The sequence below is a fragment of the Montipora capricornis genome, chromosome 2, assembly GCF_036669925.1.
Source record: "Montipora capricornis isolate CH-2021 chromosome 2, ASM3666992v2, whole genome shotgun sequence".
NCBI classification, from domain to species: Eukaryota; Metazoa; Cnidaria; class Anthozoa; order Scleractinia; family Acroporidae; genus Montipora; species Montipora capricornis.
Genome location: NC_090884.1, coordinates 5,663,518 through 5,684,734, shown reverse-complemented (window position 1 = coordinate 5,684,734; position 21,217 = coordinate 5,663,518). Strand labels below are relative to the sequence as shown.

At 38.1% G+C, this 21,217-nt stretch overlaps 2 protein-coding genes across 9 annotated transcripts in view; one reads left to right on the top strand and one right to left on the bottom strand.

Moving 5' to 3' along the window:
* Nucleotides 1-21,217, top strand: part of LOC138038609 (sodium/calcium exchanger 2-like) — a 49,123-nt gene that overhangs the window by 23,060 nt on the left and 4,846 nt on the right. For 3 of the 8 annotated variants that reach the window (XR_011130267.1, XR_011130266.1, XR_011130265.1), the window contains 6 exons: nt 1,327-1,417; nt 3,781-3,903; nt 4,230-4,305; nt 5,859-6,016; nt 8,223-8,394; nt 10,899-12,002. Coding sequence is in view for 5 of the 8 variants with exons in the window: in XM_068884590.1 (XP_068740691.1) it covers nt 1,327-1,417; nt 3,781-3,903; nt 4,230-4,305; nt 5,859-6,012; nt 8,219-8,394; nt 10,899-11,030 (752 nt within the window). In the remaining 3 variants the exon portion in view is untranslated. Of the gene's footprint in view, nt 1-1,326; nt 1,418-3,780; nt 3,904-4,229; nt 4,306-5,858; nt 6,017-8,218; nt 8,395-10,898; nt 13,010-21,217 lie in introns of those variants that run through there. The other 5 variants (XM_068884590.1, XM_068884587.1, XM_068884586.1 and 2 more) reach the window with 2 other exon arrangements.
* Nucleotides 14,586-21,217, bottom strand: part of LOC138032848 (protein ENL-like) — a 17,924-nt gene continuing 11,292 nt past the window's right edge. Inside the window, exons 2-3 of the mRNA XM_068880566.1 lie at nt 20,452-21,001; nt 14,586-18,873 (exon numbers count right to left, since the gene is read on the bottom strand). Coding sequence (XP_068736667.1) covers nt 18,630-18,873; nt 20,452-21,001 — 794 coding nt within the window. The 3' untranslated portion in view covers nt 14,586-18,629. The remainder of the gene's footprint in view (nt 18,874-20,451; nt 21,002-21,217) is intronic.

The following is a 21,217-nucleotide window of genomic DNA, read 5'->3' as shown; positions in this document are numbered from 1 at the left end:
GGGGAATATTGGCCCTCGGTCGTTTTTGTACGGACCTAGCGCAGTGAGTACAAAAACGACCAAAGGCCAATATTCCCCAGTACGGCCCTCACGCTCGGTTAGTAAGAAGTTACTAATGAGCTGTCACCTTTTACGAAGCAAAAATTAAATAAATACAACATGGTCAGCGTGGGACTTGAACTCTGATAACAGGTCTGCTGAAACCACTCAGCCAATTTAGAAAATGATCCGGATATTACTTTGGCTCTTATTTAGGGCACACAGAATACACCAAAGAGAAGGAAGATGGTTTGTAAAATGTAATTTAGTCCAGCTTGGAATTTACAAAGAAAGAAGTTGGATAATGTCCCTTTTTACAGGTCAGTGTTGACCTGAAGGAAATATTCAGAAATACAGCCAGGAGTGAGTTAAATCAACACAACACAAGGAGGTTAAAAACAACACTTTAATGTGTAAAAATACATGTAATCAGTGGTTTCATTAGAAGCCGGTTACTGGTGGTATTATGCTGTCTATGTTGTCATAAATTTGCCTCTCGCTGCCAGCTACTCTCCCTTGTAAAAGACAAGAGTGACCGCCACTTACATTGTTTAGCCCAAGCATCTATTTCAAAAGTTAGTGAAACCCCTGTGTAATTACTCAGAGGAAATGATCATTTTTTGAGAAGGGACTGGGGCCAACAACTTCCTAGCCAAGAGAAGTTATTATGATTGAATTATAAAGCTTTTGAAGAGAAAAGCAGCCTTTGTTGTCTCTCTTCAGATGGCTGGCGAGAATCGCAGCCATCTTTGACGTAGGCTGGAATGTTATGTGCAGTAGGAGGTGCAAGGTGCAAAACGAATGAATCAGCTTAAACTATTTGAGATAAACTTGGCTGGTAGCAGCAGACCAATGTGACCCAGGTTCAATGCCCACAGTTAACATCGTAATTATAAATGTCGCTTGAGTTTGTTAGTTCTCAACCCAGCTTTTCTCTCTGGTTACTCCGGTTTTCCCCTGTTCTCAAAATCAACATCAATGTTGATTTAATTTGATTTGTGTTCAGAATTCAAGTTGATTTTGTCTTTTTTAGGCCAGTTTCGTATTCTAACGGTTGGACTGGATCTACATAGCATGAAGTGGAGGCTAATGCGGGCAAATTAATTTCGTTTGAAAAGATTTGCCCGCATTAGCCTCCATTCCATGCTAGATCCAGTCCAGCCGTGAAAATTCGAAAATGGTCTATTGGTGCCCTTGTGATACAAGACGAGACACTTACTGAGTATTTACAAAATAAAGTTCATCATCATTAGCTGTAACTAAGAAATCCAAAACAATATTTTACAGATGTAGACAATATTGTGGAGCGTGTGGCTAACATTATGACAGCAGAAGATCAACAAAGCCTCAGCAAGACTTGGAGATCACAATTTGAAGAGTGAGCATCAAGAAACAATTAATATTTTTTATATCTCACTCCTGACATTACTAACTGAGCTTGTTGGCCTTGCGAGAGTTATAACTACTGGCATTAGGTACTCCACTTCAATTTTAGACCTGTAGTTCGAAGTACTAGGGTCATGAATAAATATGTCAAATACAGGGTCCCATTACTTAAGAAGGGGACAAGAAAACAGTTTTGTTAAAATATTAAGTCCTTGTGGTAAACCATCGACTCCTACTGTAGAAGTGAGATCAGGGGGCCGTTTCTTGAAAGTCCCGAAAACTTTTCAGGCCTGAAAAGCCATTTGTGAAACACACACACGCGTGTTTTGGAAAGGCGATCTTTTAACATGTTTTCAAGCTAACTAAAAGAAACATGTCTGTGAAGTTTGACGAATTAAATCCTCTCTGTTCTTGAGCTACAAAGGGGACTGTGACACCCAAAAATGGCCTGTAAAGTTTTGGGACTTTCAATAAACAGGCCCCTGAAACAAAGCTGGGGATTTTAAGACACCAATTTTATGCCCAAATATGCACCAAAATAAGATCGAAGCTGCCTGCACGGGAAAATGCACAAACTATATTACATCCAAAATAAGGAAATCTTTAAACTCAAAAAACCCCAGGTCTGAACCAGAGTTAAATGCTTAAAAGTCATGAGCTTCTGGTGAGATTGATAAATATTTTTTACGCTGTCTAATGCCAGATGATTTCACTCATCAGTAATTAGGAGCAGTTCAGGAGTCAATGGGTTTTAATCACATTTATATATATATACAATTTATATATAATTATAATAATTTATAATTTAATTAATACTTCTATGATGCAAAATGCATTACAATAATAATTTATATGATCTAATGCACCTTACAAATACAACTACATAAAAATATTACAATCTATGTAAATCTAAGCTAAATATTCTCAAATTCTATGGTAAAAATATGTATATATGTAAATTACTTATGTCATATATATTAAAGGAAAAAGCAAAAAAAAATAATAAAGTCTACAAAAATATGTGTCAAATATAAGAGAAATAGGCCTGTTTAAAAAGATAAGTTTTCAGTTCTCTCTTAAAGATGTTCATAATTTATTGTCCTCTGCCCTAAGGGAAGGTAGTAAAGTATTCCAAAGTGCTGGTGTGGCCACAGGGAAAGCTCTATCACCAGTTGTTCTTGCAGATCTTATTGCAGGTCGAACTAACATGTTGCTATCGATCATTACAGAAAAGCAGACATGAAACTTAATTAATATGTAAGTGGATGGTTCTGATGAATAGCACCTTCCAAATCAGCAAATCATGACTTTCTTATAGTGAGTTGACTTTTATTGAAGATAGTTTGAACCCAGAAATGTCTGGATACCTTGCTGGAATTTGATCATCTGGGTGATTGTAGTCCGAGAACTGTTGTTTGTGACTGACATATCAACAACTTGAGTGGGAGGTGTGGAGTCAAGGGACTGTTTTTAAAATAATAGTTTGCGGAATGGGTAAATCTTAAAATCAAGTTGAATTAAATACCTCCTACTAACTGAGTTCGAGGTCCGTACTGTAAGTTACGAACAAAGTTTGTTCACGTTGATTTATGCCAAAGTAGGCGGGCCATAAATCAATGGGGAAAAAGCAAGGATCGGTAACTTACAGTACGGACCAAGAAAACGAGGTTAGTAAGATATTTATTATAAACTAGCGGCCGACAGCGGGCTGTACTGTAGAATACAGCGGCAAACTTGACCAATCATGGCACACGTACTAAGTGAGAGATACAATAAATAGAGGATATTACATGGCTGCGCGGGGATCCGAATTTTATCTTCAAGTGCTGAAAGTATCTCTCACGAGTGAGCGAAGTGAAAAAGTGAGAGATACTTTCAGGACTCAAAGATAAAATTCGTATCCCCAAGCGGCCATGTAATGTTCTGTTTATTATATAGACATTGATGAAATGTCCAGATTTAAAACAACTTATTTTACTCATGCTAAAACATGCACGTTGTGTAACATGAAACAAGATAATGAAAGTTATGAAAAGTTAATGTATTAGGAAGAATTATATTAAAGCACAAAAGTATCTTACAATGAAGGAGAAGCTCACGTTTTATTGGCTAATTGTGTTCGTTACCATGACGACACCTATATTCTCACATGTATGTGAAAGATAACAATGCTATGTTCACTGTGCGCCGTGAAGATATGATTTTTTAGTAATAGAAAAAATCCTGGTATTTCATTAGTATCTATATAATAAAAGGTTTTATCTTGCTCCCTCAGAACAAAACTATCAGTTACTTAGAGTTTGTAGATTTACATGTAGGTGATAAGTGATTTATATTGTGGTTTCTTGTTATAAGGGCGATGGTGATACAAGGTGAAGAGGATGACAAAGGCAATGTACAACCACTGAGCACAATGGATTTTCTTCTCCATTTCCTCACCTTCTTTTGGAAAGTTATTTTTGCCTTTATTCCGCCAAGGTAAAATATTATCACTGATTTGCAATGAGTCGGGTCAGTGAACATCAAAAGGCAGTTGGCATTATTTTAAGTTGAGAGGACCTTTTTAAGTGTTAACCTTAACCAACGATTTTGCTTTTTACGTTGCAAAAAAACAAAAAGTGATGTCTGAGACCTATTAATACAACGTTCCACTGTATTGATTGACAGTAGTGAAAAACAAAATTGTTGATCAAGCTTTGGACTTCAGAGTCTTGAAGTTAATAAAAAGTGCAATGAAAGTATTTATTTAACTAAAATCCTATATTTCAGTAAGTAGCAATGACCATATCTCTTTTCATGTATAGGAATTGCTGTGGAGGATGGCCAGCATTTGTTGTTTCTTTGTTGGTTATAGCAGCACTTACTGCTTTAGTGGAGCAGGTAATTTTTTTTTCTCTTTCCCTGAGGGTGCATTTCTTTTTATCAACACCAAAGCCTGCAAAACAGACTTACAGCTTGGCAGATGCTCACAGAATGGAGAATGGAGATCCGAGAACCCCGCACAGAAATCTCCAAGTTGTCAGCGATAGTGCTCTGAGAAATTTCTTTTTTTTTTTTGCTAAAAAAGACATTGGCTTTCAGTGTACAAAATGTCATGATTTGATTTGAATCAATTAATTTTGAGTTAATTATTATCATTATTATCATTGGTATTGATAAAAAAATTTAATTATTAAATTATTGTTCATGGAAGCCTAAAAATTGAGGAAATAATAATAAATATTATTAATTATTATTATTTATTACTATAATAATTATAATAATAATTATTATTATTATTATTATTATAGTATAATAATTAAATTTTTTGTTACTTAAGGTACTGTACAGTGAAACCAGTTGTTTGTTTGCACGCCACTTTGCAATATTGTCACGCAATGTTGCATTTTTGCTCCGAGCAAGTTCAAGGTTCAAAATTTGCAACTTACGCACAGTTGAAGTCCAATGGTGTGCCTTGAACTGTAATTAAATTGTGAACGGTCCTTCTCCAAAGTCGTTTTGGAATTGGTAACTTTATATTTTGGAAGGCCCTTCAAATGGATTTGAAATGATTAGTTTCTTCAAAGAAAGTTTAGGTGGGGAATCCAGTATTGGCGAACGGAGTTTTCGCAGAAAACCAGTTGTGTTTAATGCTAAGAAATTGTGGTGTTGAATTCTTGTGAGATTTGTAGGTCGATGAAGGCATATTTGAGACAACATGAACAGTTTTCAATTGACTTCATGGAACTTGCGATAAATTCAAGGTTTGCAAACAATTACACCAGTGATACATTGTGGAATTATGTATTAAAAATTATTTTTTTCACGAATCCCACCCAATGTAGAGTTATTATGTCGTAAATTTGTTGTAAAAATAGAGTTCAAGGTTGTATTGAACTGGTACAAAGACCTGACCCTGGGAAGGTAAACACAGGGTAGCAAGTTGAAATTTGAACTTGCGACTTCCTCGGAGCAAACTGCCAACCAAAACAGCAACGTTGCGTCACAAAATTGCACAAAGTGCCGTACAAATGAACAACCGATTTCACTGTAAGGTGCAGAGTACACATTGGTTAATGTAAGTAGATTTTGCCAGAAGAGTTGTTCAAACTTTCAAATGAGGGTATCAAACTTAGTTGTACAGTACTTTTATTGCAAATGGCTGGGCAAGCAGGAATGGTTGCAGGTACATGTAAGATAAAGAAAACCCAGTTTGTCGGTTTTATACTTTTGGTCTACGCTGGGTTTAAAGTGAAAATTAATTTAATTTTTGAGAGATGGCTTAAGTACTTTTCTTGCAGTCTCCAATGCATTCAGAGAGTATTGATGATGAGTTAATACTAACTATTAGCCATTGTTGCAGAAATACAATATATATATTACGACTGTATTATTATTATTATTTTTGAAATGGTTGCACTTCGATCAAGTTTTTTTTATATTTTGTCTGCTAGCTTGGCAAACTCCTTGGCTGCGTTGTGGGTCTAAGGAACAGTGTCACAGGAATCACAATAATTGCAATCGGTACCAGCTTACCTGATACGTTTGCTAGCCGCAGTGCAGCATTACATGACATTGGAGCAGATGCATCCATTGGAAACATCACAGGTTGGTAACTGCTACCTGAACTAGATATCCTGCATGGTTTAAGTAAATAGATATTATTTTCGCAGAGCAGTTCTTAGCTGCTGAAGAACTGGTTGTATTGTTTGGGACTCTATGTAAGGCATGAATTCTGAGTACCGGTATTATGATTTGCTGACACGACACATAATCTTCTGCTCAGATTGTCATAACCTTAGTGAGTGTCAGCAACAGCAAGCCTTCTCAGGACTACTTTCACTTGGTCAAGCTTACTCCATCAAGTTTTGATACGACTCCTGGGTTCAAACCGTACTACATATTTTGAGTGTTCTAATGGGTTGTTCCAGAAAAAATCCACACCCCCCCCCCCCCGACGGATGGGATTCTGAAAATTCTCGCAGGAGGGGGGGTCAAGGACCATGGAAATCCAGGCGGGAGGGGGGGTTGAACTCGAAAAAGTCTTCTGCAGGGGTCATCTGAACCGATAGTTCACGCGATTTGAACGTTTAGTTCGGCGACAGTTTAGCGCTCTCAGACCCTGAAAATGGTAGAAATATTTTGTTCACATATTTCTCACCTGACATAAATGATAATCTAAGTTCCTTCGCAAGTCCTTTTATAGCAGAAAACACGAACAAGATACTAAAGAAAGAAACGCCTGACACATTTTTACTCGTACCCAGACCCCGCGCGCCACCGTTGTTGGAAATCCAGGCAGGAGGGCGGGTCGTTTGTCTTGGAAATCCAGACAGGAGGGGGGGTCTTGGGCTTCAGGAAATCCAGGAGAGAGGGGGGGTTAAAAAACGACCCCATCCGTCGGAGGGTGTGGATTTTTTCTGGAATAACCCAATGGTCTTTTGAGTTTGACAAGAACAGCCTTGGACGAACAATTGAAGTGATCCTTGCGCTTGCAGTATCTGGGCTACCCTGGGTACCAGAGTTTTTTTTGTTGCACGCAGTGGACGAAATTTTTTGCTTCGCTTCGGCCGAACCCTGTTGGTAAAACTGCCAAAACATCCTTGCTGCGAATAAAATTCACAATTCCATCCCTTTTCTCAACACCGTCTGACATTTCGAGAACTTTACAATCTTTCAGCGCACGCGAAGTCTGCCATGTCCATCATCACCTCATCAAGCGACAAACATTTAACAGCCTTTCTCTATTCTTAGAAGCCAGTCACTGTGTCTGTTAGATTAGAAAACCCTGGGGAGGTCGTTAGGAGCCAATCAGCATTCTAGTCAAGATTCTGGACTAGGTAGATTTAAACTGGCTTGTCATTGGCTCGGCGCTCTCAAAGAAATCGCGCTCTGCTCCAGAGGTTTTTCGCAAGGGTCGCAATAGAGACATGACCGACACCGGAAACTGCGCAAGAAAAACCTGGCACCCAGGGTATATCTGGGCAATTTAAGATAATATTATTGTCTCTGACTTATAGACAACTTAAAAATTCAGGTGGCTGTAACGGGATTCGAACCCATTGACCTCTGCGATGCCAGTGTAATGCTCTACCACTGAGCTACGAAGCCACTCAGTTGGGAGCAGGTCAATTTATTGGGGTCATTTGGTCCTGTGAAAGGTTGTAATAATCAAGAATAACCTTATTGTACATTGAAATACTGCAGCATGTGGGCATCATTAATTTTAAATCATGTTCATTTTGGTATAATAATAATGATAATGATAATGATAATAAAAATAATAATAATAAACAATTAGCCCTGTAGTCCTTGCAGGCTACGGGTCAGTAGCCCATGAGGCAAAGCCGAATGTGCTATTCACCTGTAACCCTTGAGGGCGAAGGGTCTGATAGCCCATTTCCGAGTTGCTGCATGCCTCAGTTTCAAAGTGAATCCTGGTGCACAACCATTCAAATGGAAATGAGTTGCATATTCTTATGCAAATCAAACTCATTTCCCTTACAATAGTTGAGCACCAAGTCTCACTTTGAAACCGAGACAAACAGCAACTCGGAAATGGCCCATTGTTTTACTATCACCCAACTAGTCGGACAGAAAAGGCAATAATAAAGTTAGCAAATGCAAGTTGAAGAAATCTTTATTTGGGAATAAAATGAAAGAAAGCGTCACGCTTTTCGCTACTCTAGGACGATTAATAATAGTTCTCTAGTAGCGTAGCCAATCAAAATGCAGGATTTTCATTAGTCCACTAGTTTGGTGATACTAATAATATAATATTTAATATTAATTATTAATATTGGTATTATTGTAGGTAGCAACAGTGTGAATGTATTCCTTGGTCTTGGATTGCCGTGGGTGATATCAACTTGTTACCATGCTGTCAAGAAAACCAAGTACATTGTTCATAGTGGAAACTTGACCTTCTCTGTTGTGGTATTCTCAACATTTGGACTGATTTGCATATTGACCCTTGTGCTAAGAAGAATGGTAAGATCCCTTTAATTTGTACAAACTTCTGTTGGGCAGGACATGTAGTTTATAGTTTGTATTTTTATTTGGGTTATGGAATTTCAAGGTGTAGTGTTGATCCCACTTTTTTGATCCTAACAGGAAGTTATGGTATTTATAGCAAAAAGAAACTTTCTTGAGAGCCAAATAAATCAGGTCTCCTGGAATTTACAATAATAATTGCACCATACTACGATGCTTGGATGCTTACATGTATGTAAGCAAATTCCTTAGACCAATTGAAATACCAATATTTTGAAACCTCACAGATTGGAGTGTCTCATAGTAAAAAATGGCCAAACAGTTACGTAAACCTGGGAGATTTGTCCATGTTTGACCCTAATTAGATGCACGCGGGTTTCAATAAGCATCACAAACTGTCCTCTTTCTCTTCTCGCCAACTTCCACATCACTCATGTCTCAGAATACAGACAATTTCCGTCACAAAGTGTCCCCCAAATGCTGCTCTTTAAGTACAGATTGACTGCTGCATTCACCCAAAGCTAAATATAACGCTAACCTTTACTCTTGCCTTATTGTTGAAAATAGGTAGTTAACCAACTGCCTCACCTAAGTGGAAGGTGGGTGCCTGGGATACCCAGGGCTTTCACTATGGCCAACCAGCCCCTAGATAGAATACTGCCCCCATGGCTGGCAAATCCCCACAATCCAGCCATGCATGAGCCTCCATTCCAAGCCGAAGGGACTCTCTGAGCTGATGCAAGCCAGATCGGAGAGGGAAACATGGGTTCAGGGCTGGGGGAAGCCTTGGCTCCAAACTACCAAAGTCTCGAGGCACCCTACAAAAACAACTAAGAAAAGAGAAAGATACACAAAAAATACCTGTCAAGTGAGAAGGTTTGCTATCCCCACAATAGTACTGACGGGATTGTGAATATAGATCTGATATGCATTGCTGGACCATCTTCCAAGCATCTTGATGAGGTGGTCTGGTAAGCCCTAAGAGGCTGCTGAAGTAGCTGCGCCAATGCGGAAGCTATGACCGGTGTAGCAACCAGGGACCCCAGCAGTGGAGAGGATAGATTGAATACTGGATGTCATCCATGGGCGATGCAGGGGGGTGCCATGAGAGAGAAGGAAGAGTGGGCCAGGAGTTGAGCCATGGACGTGTAGATACTGGGTAACGGTGCATATAGGGCACAGATCACGTTTCCCAGCACCAATGTCGATATGGGAGCCTAGGCGAAAGGGGTCCGTCTTAGAGCACTTAATATGAATCCCGAAGTTGCCTGGATTTACTAGGGAATCTGCGTGGACATCGCTGACAGCAAGGTGGATATTGGGATTGAAGGGGGAGTTGACAGTGAACTCCAGCACCTAAGAAACCAAAAAACCTCAGACAGCAGGCAGCCTGAAGCATTGTGTGGTTGTAGTCAGAGGAGTTCAAGGACTGGAAAATAATGTGCATCAGCTCGATTGTGATGGGTTGGCGCTGTCGCCTATTTGGGGCTTGGTGGCATTTGATACCCCGCAACACATGCTGTAACCAAAGGCAACCAACCAGCAGAGAAGGCAGACCCTACTCGATGTGAAGGGTCTGGATTGCTGAAAGGTAAACCTTAATGAACGAATGGTGGAGAGTATCAGCAAGATGACATCTTCACTGGCTGGAAGAGCTGGTCCTGAAAGAGATAGGCTATTGTTCTGTGCACAGAAATCCGAGAAGCGGCATTGGGCAGAAGCATAACCTTTCCTGGTAGAAACCCTGGTAGAAACCCTGAGTCAAGTAGAAATGGCACTTATCTGACAGGGAAGTTGTACAGTCCAAGAGGAGCTGCTGTGGAATCCAGGTTGGAATGGAGTCTGTGTGAGGGGCTAGCTGGCGAAAACGCTGAAACTGAAAACGAGACAGGGAGTCAGTGATTGGGTTGGACTTCCCTTTAACTGGGGAGGCAGTGAAAGAGAAGGAGTGATGAGCTGCCAGCAGGGACAGATAGCGAACCAAGGACACGATGTTAGGGACTCTTGAAGTACCAGACAGCAGAATTTGCACCACTGAGCGGTTATCTGATTGAAAGTTGACCTGTTTGGAGGCCCATAGGGGACCTCAGAGATAAGCTGCCACAACGATAGGGAAAAGTTCCTTGTACTCTGTAGACTCAGAGACCTGTGTTGGAGCCATGCACCTGAAAACCAGTCATCCTGGAAGACATCTGAAGAAACCTTGAAGTTGGGGAGTGGAGCCCACTGGGGGTACTGGAGGAAGCTGCAACCATTCCATTCTTAAGCGACACTTTGTCTTGGATGTCAAAATTGGGCATGCATCTTATTAGGGTCAAACCTGGACATAAGTGAAGGTTTCTTAGTTAATTAAAGGTATCTGCAGGAAACCATAATCACTTCACACCATCTAGAAGGTTATTATGGTAAAAATGTGTCCGAAGTTCTTTAAAATAATAATTTTATGTCCACTGTTCATCGATTCTAATATTTATTTATGTTTTATTGGTTTAAATTTGTAGATTATCAAGGGTGAGCTTGGTGGGTCCGCAACATCCAAATATCTCACAGGTGCCTTCTTGGTCATGCTTTGGTGCATCAACATCGTGTTGTCGAGCTTAATGGCGTATGGACTTTTGCCAATGAACTTTTGACCAAGAGCAATTAAACACATCTTACTGGATGTCTTGACTGCTAATATTGAAAACATTATTTAAAACTCAAGGAAAGTTTTAAGATTTATTTGTATTTTAGCAATATTTTAATGTACAGTCAAAGAAATGTTTTACTAAAATTAAGAGTTGTGTATAATATAGACAGTGCATCGACCCAGAATGTTTGTTAAATAATATCAGGTGAGAGCAGTTTTCAAGCGACTGTTGTAAAATGTATCCAAAAAAAGTTTTGTACAGTACTTTGGCTGATCATAATATTACGTATTACATAGCAGATGTGGACAATTGCAATGCAAGGCAAATTCTACCAGTTGTCACCGAGCACTGTCTATGATAACAAATTCAATCCAACCAATGCATTAACCAGCACGTCAGTCAACGCAGTGGTTGACACATCACTGACACGCAGGACAAAAGTAAAAAGTGAAAACATAAGACACATAGTTATCTGAATAATAATTATTGCAAGCAACACGTCAAAGCGTCGGTGGGTGCATTGGATTTGCTATCATTACCAAGCGCCACAAAATGTGTTTGGCAAGTCATGGTTGGGCTGGGCCAGGCTTTTGTCTATAGTTTTCTGAGAATATGCCAAACCAAAATTTTTTGTGAAAATTACTTATCTAAAATTACTTAATTTTCACACAAATTGCACTACTTTCTTAGTTTTCTGAGAATATGCTAAACCAAAATTTTTTGTGAAAATTACTAATCTAAAATTACTTAATTTTCACACAAATTGCACTACTTTCTTGGTTCACCTTGTTGTCAATGCACTACAGTTATTGTACATAATTTATTGTCAAGCTGCACATATAGTTAGAAACCCAAGATGTTTTTAATTTATTGAGCGTGGTTAAGTTATTTAAGAGAGGAGTTAAATTTCTGTGAAAACAGATTTTCTCAATGCTATTTATTTCAAAGTATGTTTGATGTACCAAGCTCCAACAGGTGTGGAAATATGGCCCTGTTCTAAGTTGGTCAAAGTCATTTATTATCTCTGTTCCTCAGGGGGAGCTTGTTTTTAATAAACATTTTATGATATCTTGTGGTACAATGCTCTGATTGGCCATTTTAGGAGGGCAGCTCTCATGTTCATTTGAGATAAGATCTGAACTAGTCTTGTTTTCACAGGCTTTACTTCAATGGCTGGCATATTTATTATTTTTTCCTATTCAATTTTTTTGCCCTTCTTGGCAACTGGGGTCTAAAATTGGATGCAAAAAAATGCAGAGGGTAACTGTGCTTAAACTTGGTAAGTAAAGTAAGAGGTGTAGAGCCTTGAAAAGGGGTTAAGATGGAGAACCCCAAGGATGTTCTGTTGTATTTCATCTACTGTCTCACTGGTTAAAACTCGATCACAGGATCAGGCAAGAAAAAAATTTTCCATTTCCTCTACGAATAATTTTTTCTTAATAGTTCAGTGGCTTCCATGACTATAGGAAATCGTATGAATGCAAGTGCATTTTGTGATTTATTCAGTGGTGCAAGTGAGGTTTTAAGTACGGTACCTACTAATTCAAAGGTACCGTATTTTTTCCCGTTTTATGATTATGCGGGAAAAGCAGATCTTGACAAGTGGTATTGAAATCCAAAAATAAAATTGGCGGTAACCACACATTTTTTACAGATATTAATCAAAGCAATGTACGTGTGGGGTTCTTTTACAATTCTGCTTTCTCTGCACAGTTTTTAACTGCACAAAAATATCCCTGTATTGGTAAGCACCACCAATAGGAAACCTGAGTAGTAAATACTCAGGATTATTTTGATATGCGTAGAACGTATGCGCAGTAACAATAGTAGGCACCATCCTTAAAGTTCTCAAATCAAACTATGGTTCGTGCAATTTGAGAACTCTCAAAATAATTATTACGATTGACAGTAAATCATGAAATGTAGAAGCAAATTCATACAAATTGTACACTCAACAAAATTTCTCCATCGCTTTTTCCACAGCAGTTTCTACAGCAGTTTTTGTATTGCACTCAATAACTACTGTTGCCATTCTATGATGTATTTATGCTTTCATGATCCAGTCTCTTAAGGATGGTGCTTAGGTGTTTTTGCACCGTTTACTGAATATGCGGGAAAAGCAGATCTTAACAAGACTAGTGTTATTGAAATCCAAAAAGAAAATTGGGGGTAACCACACATTTTTCGAAGATAATTAACCAACAATATTTGTAAAAAGCTTTAAAATACAAAGCAATGTAGGGCATTATTTTCCTAATTGAAGATTTATCATCTCTGGAAAATGCATGGTTACCCCCAATTTTCAATTTCCAAAGTTCTGCTTTCTCCACAGTTTTGAACCGTGCAAAAATGTCTCTATATTGGTAAGCACCACCAATAGGAAATCCGAGTATCTCGAGATGTGCGGAATTGTATCTGCGATAACAATTATAGTAGGCACCATCCTTAAGAAAGTTTAGGAAATCGCATGTTTTGTGATTTATTGGCACCAGTGATATTTTCAAAGTTCACAAACTGCGGTTTGTGCAATTTGAAACCTTTCAAAACAGCATGAGTGACAATCACTAGACACACTAGCAAGTTCGTATGATTTTTATATCCTCAACAAAATGACTCCATCGCAGCCTGTGTTTCCAAAACAAATTCCGCATTGCACCCTATAACCTATTTTTGCATTCATGAAATGTGATATTCTATTGAGTATCTTAGTAATAAAAACTATAGCAAGGATGTGGGTTTGACTCGTGTGTTTTCGGAGTATGTCTGATTTGTTACTGATCTCCTCCCAAATAGTGGCCTGACAGTGTAGTGTCACTACCTGGATGTGTGCACACTTTCATATAGCAATTATAATGTAGAAAATACTAGGCTTTTAAATTGAAGTATGGGATATTAAAGGGTGAACGTGGCTTTTTTCTAAACCACAAGACTGTACATTCAAAGTCATGCACTGCACAGAGAAATAGCCTTGAAAAGGAAAACACACCTCATTCATTGTCCACTGGGCTTGGTTTAGTGACTTAGCCATCACATGTGTGCTATAGCTCAGACAGTGTAAGCGCATTAGAGCATAATGCCTGCGTAGCAAGTGTTTCCGTTGGGTTTGTGAGAACTTTTGACCAAGCAAAAAATGAGGGGAGAGGAGGGAAGTTCAGATGATTTTTATATACTCAACAAAATGACTCCATCGCAGCCAAAACAAATTCCGCATTGCACTCCCTCCTCTCTTCATTTTTCCTCTCGCCTCATTTTTTGCTTGGTCAAAACATCGAAAAAGCCTGCTTCTCAATATTTCTCTTCTGTGCCCCATGGAAACACTTGCTATGCAGGCTGTAGAGCATAATCATAATGATTATCTGAAGGTAGAGGGAACACATGGATTTTATGGCGAGCACCCCAAAGTTACCATTGGGAAAAAAACAACTTCAATAATTAGCTTTCATTGTCAGTGTTTAGTCAACCCCCTGTCATTGGATTTTTTTCTCTGAAAATTACAACCATGTGCTATAAGTTTTAAGTACTTATGCCACTGCTCTACAAAAGCATTAATGCAAACAATTTTCAGTTTGTAATAATTTAATATATTTTTTATTTAAAATATGAAATACAAGAACTGCATTTAGGACCTATAAATCAATATGAAATGTGCTGTTGTAAAAAATAACTTAGATTGGAGACAAACAACTTGATCAACAAGTGCTCACAGTGTGGAGCCTTGATTACTCGAAACACTTAAGAATTGTCGCATATCACCTGTTTTCATTTTTTTTATTCCCTTACTAGAAAACCTTGCCATTTGAAAACGGAAGTACTCATTAATAGCACTTTGAACAGCAAAAATGCTACCAGTATGACAAGACTGCGGTAATATGAGCATAGTCTGTGTTGCTGGCAATTTTGGAGCACATCTCTTGCCATTTGTAACAAATTTACTGCTTGCTCAGTGCTTCAAAACTGCCTGCAACACCAGCTAGAAAATGGTTTACAGATGAAAATAGAAATCCCACTTTTTTTCTTTACTTAAGAAAGTTACTAGATTGTTTAATCTTGACTGATCTTTTCTCACTTCAGAATGCACCTTATCCTTTTATAAAAGCGAGGCTAAGGGCGCTTTCCTTTTGTCAGTACTGGCTGGCCAGACCAGTCAGTTTTCTAGGAAAATGCAACAGTTTGAAGGAACACTTGCATGATAATACCTCACATTGTATAAGTATATACTTGTCATCCTCGAAATGTGTTACTTTGAAGGCGTTGTATAGTTAATCCTTTGAAATGCCTGGTCTGGCCGGTCAGTTCTGTCAAATGGAAAGTGTCCTAAGACAAAATCATGAACCGACTTGGACTGGCTTGAAAAACGGGTCATAACCTCAAAACTGACAAAAAGAAGAAGCCCATGTACAACTGTCACTTTTTACTTTGTACCGTTATCTAGGGTAGTCAAAGAGCACATAAAATGATCTGTCTGCACAGACAGGTTGCAAGTTGTTTGCAAATTATAACAAGGCAATCTTGGTGTTTGCTTTTTGATAAGCACTGTAGCCCTTACTTTTGCATAGTACATTTAAAAGTATATTAATCGCCATTGCAAAAGCTACAAAATTTCTCCACAGTCCTTCGAAAGCCAGATGTAAATAATTACCAGGAAATGAAACCTTTTACCCTTGATGAAAGCTTTATAACAGATAGTGGAAGAAAGTAGTTATGAATGTACACGATAAAGTTTTAAAGATTGAAATAAATATCCAGCTGTTTTCAATAAAATTATTTCAAAGTAGACACAACAATGGCTGTGATGGTGAACACAATATTATTATTTTAGCAAGATAGAATTATTATGCACCGTAAGAATGATGTGACAGGCATTTTCCTGATTGAAGACCAATCTACCATTCCGGCTTTGGACGTTTTCATAACCAGTCTCCCTCTATTAATTAATATTATAATCATTATATGCAAATATATCCAAAAGTACAATAACATTTTAGGCTGACATTCTGCCCTATAAACATGGATACTATGAGGGAAATAACCAACCATTAACAGTTTGGGCATATTTATAATAATTTAATATCAGTCATGAAAAATAAATAAATGTTAACACGAGCATTCCATACTATTTACAAATATATTTTGTTGATTATTCATGAAATGATAAGTTAATAAATTATTTATACAGCATATCCTTCCAGTCAATAATAATAATAATATTATTATTATCTTTGCCATGTAATTGCATTAACATGAAGATGCACCATAAAAGGAGTTGTTTCAAGCTCTGCTTTTGTTCAAATCTATTCAAGTGTGCCTGATAATCCAAGATGGCGAGACAAAACCCTTAAAAGATATTTCCAGGGCAAAAAAGTGACAAGGGAGTTTGAAACAAGAATGACAGATAACATCTTATAACATACTACGGACACATTGCCATTAGGGGCTTTAATATCGCACAAATTATCACAGAGTTCTGAATGTGTCCACAGTTGATTGACAAGTTATCTGCACGTGCATAAGGTAACAGGCCTTTTATGGTGCATTTCTATGTTTCAAACAGAAACCACACCCACACAGTTCTCCATGACGACAGTTAATGAACCCCAGAAAAATCTAACAAAAAAAGTGGATAGGTACTCCAATAATGACATTCTATAGGCAATCTCACATTGATGTAGTTTGCTGCACTGATTTATGGCATCAAAAATGAAACCAACTAAACTTCACAGATTACACAAATAAAGTAAAACAGTCAAACCACCCAAAGATAAAAAAGGCTACAAACGTAGATTTGACCATGGAGAAGTCTCTGTGAGTGACCATGATAATAATATTGTAATTTGTTGTAAGAGAAAATGTATGCAACTACGACAAAATGAAAGTCGTTTTTCTACAAAAATAGTACTTTTCTTTAATCCTTCCCCCAACCATTTCAAGTTCTTTAGAAAATTAAATACCAGGTGCATCGTTATGACTCTGCTCATACTTGTTCTGTTTTTCCTAAAAATGTATTCCACAAATGGAGTGGCTCTTGCAGAGGCAACCCAAAAAAGAAAGCTCAGAATATAGTCTTAGCCCAACGTTTCCGGTAGTGCTGGTTTAATTTTGGTACCAACATACCCTAAAAAATCTACAGTACGCATCTTCTAAATAAACCACAATCCGCTTAATACGCTATCGATCAAGAGTACACTACATAGATACATACTTAATTGACCACTCCCCTTAGGGGCTTTTCACGGAGAATGAACACAATCATGACAGAATAGAACATTCAACAACAACTGTTAAGAATCCCAACTGGCTGGAGGCACTACTACAGTCATGTCTTAAAATGGCCTAGATAGGAAAGATAAGAATTTCGTCATAGTAGCACTTTTAATAAATACATTTCTATTCCTTCCAAAAACAGAACAAGTGTGATAAGAAAATAGTTATGGTTCCCAAGATTTGTAATTTATTCTTTGGATTTCTAATCCAACATAATTCCAAAAGAATGCAATATTCTAGACATTCTCAGATTGCATACATGTACGAAAAGAGATCAGTTTGAATCGCGATTTTCCTGCAGTGGTCAAAAGCCCCCAGTGGCATAGATACCATGACAGGGAGTGGTGGTGGGTAAGTGGAAATTACCTGTTTTGCTTTCCTAAATGAAAACCATTTGACAATGATCAGGTGATTTGACATTTTGTTTTGCTCATTAAAAAAGGTGTGTGCAAGCATAAATGTGTCAAACTTTAAAAGAATGTGTGTGCACTCATGAGAGTTGTCACATGATCTACAATCATGGCATGGAAAATTTGACAGAGGAGTAAGATCTAATTTAGGAAACTTGAAGCCTGTCTTAGCCTGAAGCATAGTTCCAGGCCATTTTCAGTATGTTTACCATGTTTGAAACAAGCAGTGTGTAAGGAACAATATAAATGCCAGGTAAAAATAAATTACTTCAGAAAGGACTTTGAGCATTTAGCATTATTTCTTGCCATTTCTAAAGTGCTTCCATTTTCAAAGAGACATAATTAAATGTCTTACTTGAGGGGCAAATTTGAAAATTACTCAAAGCATTTTCTCCAATCCTCCCCAAATTGTACCCTCTGACAAACGCTTAGAGATAAGAGGCTTGAGTTTCTTACATAAACCAAGCTAAACGATGATGATGATGATATCATCAACATTATTACGGTGTATACCCTAGTAGTTTCACACATGGCTAACACAAAAACTGATCAATAATCACACCCAGAGGAATGAATATTATTAATAATTTTCAATTTTGGGCTTTACGTTTTTCTCCTCACTGTGTTCAGTGAGCTTTTGTTGATACTGAAAATGGCCTGCTGCAAGCTTCCAGCCAATTTACCTCCAGCTGACAGCATTTTTATGAGTTGACACACATCCCAAGAGAGGTCATAACAAGCTTTGCCTCTACAAACTACCAGAAAATGAGTTTGTCTTTCTCTGCAACACCACTCTAATCAGTCTGGAGCTGCTTCACTTCTGCCATGAAGAGGGGTATACCTACATGTAGCTTAAGGCAATGGCAGAGTAGGTACACCAGATTGAGAGACCAAGCATTGTATTGCCCAGCTTGAGGAGTTCCTCTGTGGATTATCTGTTGACTGAATTTTCAATTTTCTTGATTGTTGATTTGTCTAACAGACACAAGTCAAAATCCAAAGTTGTTTCCGTGATCTTAAAGCGACCCTGAGAGGCTTCTACAATGTCAACAACTTTTTGAAGGACGTTTGAGTCTTTCAATGCTACAAGACGCTTGTACAGTTGAACAAGATCTGTTGTAGAACTGTGCTGTCCATTGCTGGCCTGTTTATTGTCTTTGGGTTTAATTTTGGGGCTAAAAGAGATTAAAATACACCTTTGTTAATTAACTCTAGTGTGGAACAAACTTACAAACTGTATGTCCACAAATTACCCCAAAATAACTGCCAAAATAGCGACTAGCATCATTCTTCTTAGTTTAACTACCAGTACCAGTTCCAGAATGAGTACTTGTATTAAGAATTAAAGTACTATTATTAATATTAATTTTAAGTTTCCCTTCAAATCTTTTATCAGGGCTTGAAATTGTGACTCACTTTAACTCCAATGCGACCAAAAATTTAGTGCTGGTGACTAGATTTTCAGAACTGGGCGCCAGCTGGCGAATCACGTTTTGTGTGATAACCCAGGATAAACCATAGACAACTTCTGTATTTGAATCTTCATAAGTTGAAATCATTCTGAAATGGTAGCTTGAACACGACTCGCCTTTCTTTTCCCACTAAAATAATGTCTAAATACTACAAGAAAATTGCTTTCAGACACTGTTAATCAATAGCACAAAATGCACTTCGATACTTCGATCACCATGTTTACTGGGCGCCATGTTGTTTCAGCGGCTTCATGGGCATACTTAAACACCACGTGCTTTTTGCTGGTTATGTGAGTTTTTGCAGCCCGAAGACAAAGATTCAGCCAGAAGGTTAATAGAAAATTGAAATCCATCGTCAGTTGTGAATGCTGTAAACATAGATTTAGCCAAATTGCTGAAGAACCAGCCTCAGAACTAACTTGATATTGATAATAATTTATATCGAAAATGAACCGGGACATCACATAATGAGTTTGGAATTTGTATGGAACCTTCAAAAAAGCAACCTGTACCCTTAACATAAAGTACATGTACACTGTAGGTTGGAAAGCAGACACCTGCAAAATTGACTACTCAAGGTGATTAATAAATGGAGATAAATATCGGTAGAAAAGTACTTTAAGAAATCAACTTCCTCTGATTCTAGAGGTTACTGAAACCATATGAGCTGCTTTTTTTTAGTTTATCCCAGTTGGAGACTGGTAAACACGGACTTATACTGTAGGTAAGAACAGGATTTTAAAAGTTACTTGGCATGCGAGGGAAGTCATAATTTTTTAAATAGCAAGAAAAATAGCATGAGAAAGACCTCTAAATTCACTATTGTTTTCGGCTTTTGTCTTAGTTTGGTGATGGTGTACTTAACGGTTGTTTGAAATGAAGCAAAGCACAGAACATTTTAAGTCATATATTAAATAAGTTGGCGACCAAATTTCTCCCATTAGTCGCCAGCTGGCACCTGAGCAAAAAAGTTAATTTCGAGCCCTGTTTACAGTATTTGTGAATGGAGGCCGCTTCAGGGATGAATGGGTAAAACCTTTGGGCATTGTACGACATTCATTGGACTTTTATCTTGTATCTTTGAAAACAACAATCCTACAATATATGCAACTATCTATGTTTCAAGGTGTAATGTGCTAGTGGGACAGATGATTGCCTACAAGTACTTGTTCAGTTGCAGGCGAAAGGACGACTGAAGAATCAGGCCTTAGGCGAACTCGCGACCTCCCTGACGCCAGTCCGATGCTTTACCCATTGTGCTACATAAGAGTAAATCTTTACCTTTCTTTTGCAGGAGGTGACTTGGTAGTAGGGCTTTTCAATCCATTTTTGCTTCCATTTTTGGCTGTGTCGTTTTTTTTAGTTGGCAAGCTGTTGCTTGGCTTCCCTTTGCAACCGTCTTTATTTTTTGATGAACTACTTGGAGAAATAACTGCAGGACCAGACAACTTCTGCGACACTGAAGTCTGCAATGAACTATGTTGAAATGGGGTGAAAATATCAACCTCATTGTCATCCTCATCGTCGTCCGCATCTCCAATTTCTGCTAATAACATGTTTAATGCAGTGTTTTTACTCCCACTGGCATTCCCCGACAAACTTGATGCAGAAGTACTGCTTGACCAGCTGTCCCCAGAGCTTCGCCGAAAAGTGATCTTTTCTACTTTCTTCTCCTCATGTTTAGCGGGTTTTACGTCTTCCTTTGGAGATTTTAACTTAGATTTTTTCGATGATGACGATTCTTTGAGCTTTGAATTGTTTGATGTATTGCTATTTTGTCTTCTGAACCTCTGATGTCTGTTTGCTTTCTTTTTGGACACTGCCACTTCTGCTGCGGTTTTTTTATTTAGAGATTAAATTTTAACTTTATGTCCCTTGACATCCTCAAGTTTGCCCTTATCAGTTGCTGTCCCTGGTGTAGGATAGGGTCTCCCAGTGATATAAATCCAAACAGGTTTGCGCTCGGCTTTTGCAGTACTGTCTTTCGGTTATCTCTCTTACTATTCTGCTTCTTTACTGAATGTGATGATAGCAAATCATCACCACC